Source organism: Nanorana parkeri, unplaced genomic scaffold, assembly GCF_000935625.1.
Source record: "Nanorana parkeri isolate BGI_ZX_2015 unplaced genomic scaffold, ASM93562v1 scaffold6, whole genome shotgun sequence".
Taxonomy (NCBI): Eukaryota; Metazoa; Chordata; class Amphibia; order Anura; family Dicroglossidae; genus Nanorana; species Nanorana parkeri.
The window spans coordinates 3,907,261-3,909,782 of NW_017306274.1; the positions used below are offsets into that span (position 1 = coordinate 3,907,261).

Genomic DNA, 2,522 nt, shown 5'->3' on the forward strand with positions numbered 1-2,522 from the left:
CCCCCCCTGTCGTGTAGAGCCCCTTGGATTTTACAGCAATGCTATACTTCAGCGCAAGTCATATTTAAAGTGTATCTGACCTGACCTGGCCTAATAGTGGCCACAGTGATGAATCACACCTTGTGGTGTCTGTAGATACCTGTATCAGCCTTTAAATGGCCCCCCTGTGTCATGTAGAGCCCCTTGGATTCTACGGCCGTATAATACTTCCTCCCAAGTCATATTTGAAGTGTATATGACCTGGCCTAGCAGCCAGTGACCCCAGTGATGAATCGCACCTTGCGGTGTCTAGTTACCTCTGTTACCCCTTCAGATGTCATCCCCTGTGTCACCTCAGAGCCCCTTGGATTCTACAGCCATTTAAAGTGAATGTGTCAGGATAGAAGTATGGGAGATACCGCTGCTGACCCCTCTCCTTTTAAGAAGACTTGCTCCAGGTCTGTGACTTAAACGTATTGAAGGCAGACATGGCCAGGCACCTGGCATTTTCAGGAGACCGGCAGGGAAGTACATGGCCAGGCACCTGGCATTTTCAGGAGACCGGCAGGGAAGTACATGGCCAGGCACCTGGCATTTTCAGGAAACCGGCAGGGAAGTACATGGCCAGGCACCTGTCATTTTCAGGAGACCGGCAGGGAAGTACATGGCCAGGCACCTGGCATTTTCAGGAGACTGGCAGGGAAGTACATGGCCAGGCACCTGGCATTTTCAGGAGACCGGCAGGGAAGTACATGGCCAGGCACCTGACGTTTTCAGGAGACCGGCAGGGAAGTACATGGCCAGGCACCTGACGTTTTCAGGAGACTGGCAGGGAAGTACATGGCCAGGCACCTGACGTTTTCAGGAGACCGGCAGGGAAGTACATGGCCAGGCACCTGACGTTTTCAGGAGACCGGCAGGGAAGTAGCGGCATCTAACAGTTGAGTTAAACGGGCAATTCTAGCCCAATTTTATTTGGCTTTAGAGACTCAGATTTGTATTGCTGCGTCCATATTGGAAAGCCATCCGCTAATTTCCTGTCAAAACAGGAAGTGGTAAAAATACAATCTCTCCAGAGTTGGAGGGATTTGAAATGAGAAATTGAAAATGAATGACTGACCTGCACATTGTCGCAATGCGCACATTTTACTACTATGCGCCGGTGTGAACGAGCCCCAGCACATGTCATTGTCCCCTAAATTCCCGCACTTGCTGGCTCATTTCAGGCCAATTCGGGATCACTTTAAGCAGTAAAGCAAGCCGGACGTTGTTGGCCTCAGAGCTTGCACTCCCCCCCCCAAAAAAACGAGTCGACGGTGTCAGCTCTCACATTTGCATCTTGGCAGGTTCTCTTTACATCCTGGCAGCCTTGCAGCAGTTCAGGGACCAAAAGCCCCGGGATGCTTTCTTGTGACTTCTGGTTCCTGAAGAGCAAATGACTGCCGCGGGGTCATGGCCAGTATGCGGACCGCTGAATGGTCCGGTTGCTACGGGCGATAGCTCCACGTGTGCCGCCACTTTAATAAATCAGGCCGCGATAAATATGTTATTTTATTTTTTGGTGTTCTGTTTATTTCGTACCGTTGTCCGTAGTCACTAATGTTGCAAGAATCTGTTGACGTGTTCCGTTTGACATATAACACGCGTGTAATGTTTCTCCCCCCGCTTTGTTTTTTCTTCTCACCTCCGCACTGCTGTGCCCTAACCCAGCGCTAACACCTTAATTTCACTGTGATTGCCCCTAACCTCTACTAACCGGTCGCCCGGTCGGCTGTGACGTGGTTTCCGATGCATTCGAGCGCAATGGCCGAGCTTGTTGAGAAGTTTGTGTCCCTGTCGCCCACTTACATGAGGACAGGTAGGTACCTTGTGCATCCCGCAATGGCAACGTTCAATTTGTGCATGTTTTACCGATGCTGCATGTGATGACGGATTGTGGAATATGTGACATCCAATGGTAAAGGAGAATGCTCTTTGAAATGCCTTTTTTTTCTGCATGTTTTAAGGTCGTATATGTTACAGCCCTTTAATATGTTGCTTATTATAGCTTTTTTTTTTAAATTAAATTGATATTTTGTCGTTTTGGATACAGTAACGGAGGTTTTTAAAACCCTGAACAGTTTTTTTTTTCCGGCCATCTGTGTCCCATTATAAAGGTTTGCCTTCACTTCCTGTCCAAAAACCACAACAGGAAGTGAGAGGAAATCCCTCCAAAGAGAGGAAAATCCCTGGTGGTCAGAACCAGTGCCCCCCTTGGAAGATTTACCATCTATTTCTGTTCTTAAGACAACCCAAAATTTTGGATTTTCTTTAACTTTGATTCTCAGTGATAACGACCACCAGGACAAATAGAGGGGGTGAATTTCCCTAACTGGGACACAGGCAGCAACAAAACTCCACTCTATCCAAAACTAAAAATGTTTTGGCTTCAGTTGCACTTTAGGATAGTGTGTATTATTATGAATATTAATATTGTTATTATCATTATTTATTATTATTATTTTATTGTTTTATTTATTTTTAATCTGAAATGTTACTTTGTT

The 2,522-nt window shown here is 46.7% G+C and overlaps 1 protein-coding gene across 2 annotated transcripts in view; it reads left to right on the forward strand.

The window, feature by feature from the left end:
* The window catches only part of PHKB (phosphorylase kinase regulatory subunit beta), a 206,348-nt gene that overhangs the window by 7,571 nt on the left and 196,255 nt on the right, over positions 1-2,522 (forward strand). The window contains exon 2 of one of the 2 annotated variants that reach the window (XM_018553201.1): positions 1,690-1,837. The exons of the other annotated variant lie outside the window; for it this stretch is intronic. Within the exon in view, the coding sequence (XP_018408703.1) occupies positions 1,768-1,837 (70 nt within the window). The 5' untranslated portion in view covers positions 1,690-1,767. The remainder of the gene's footprint in view (positions 1-1,689; positions 1,838-2,522) is intronic. 2 annotated transcript variants of the gene reach the window in all.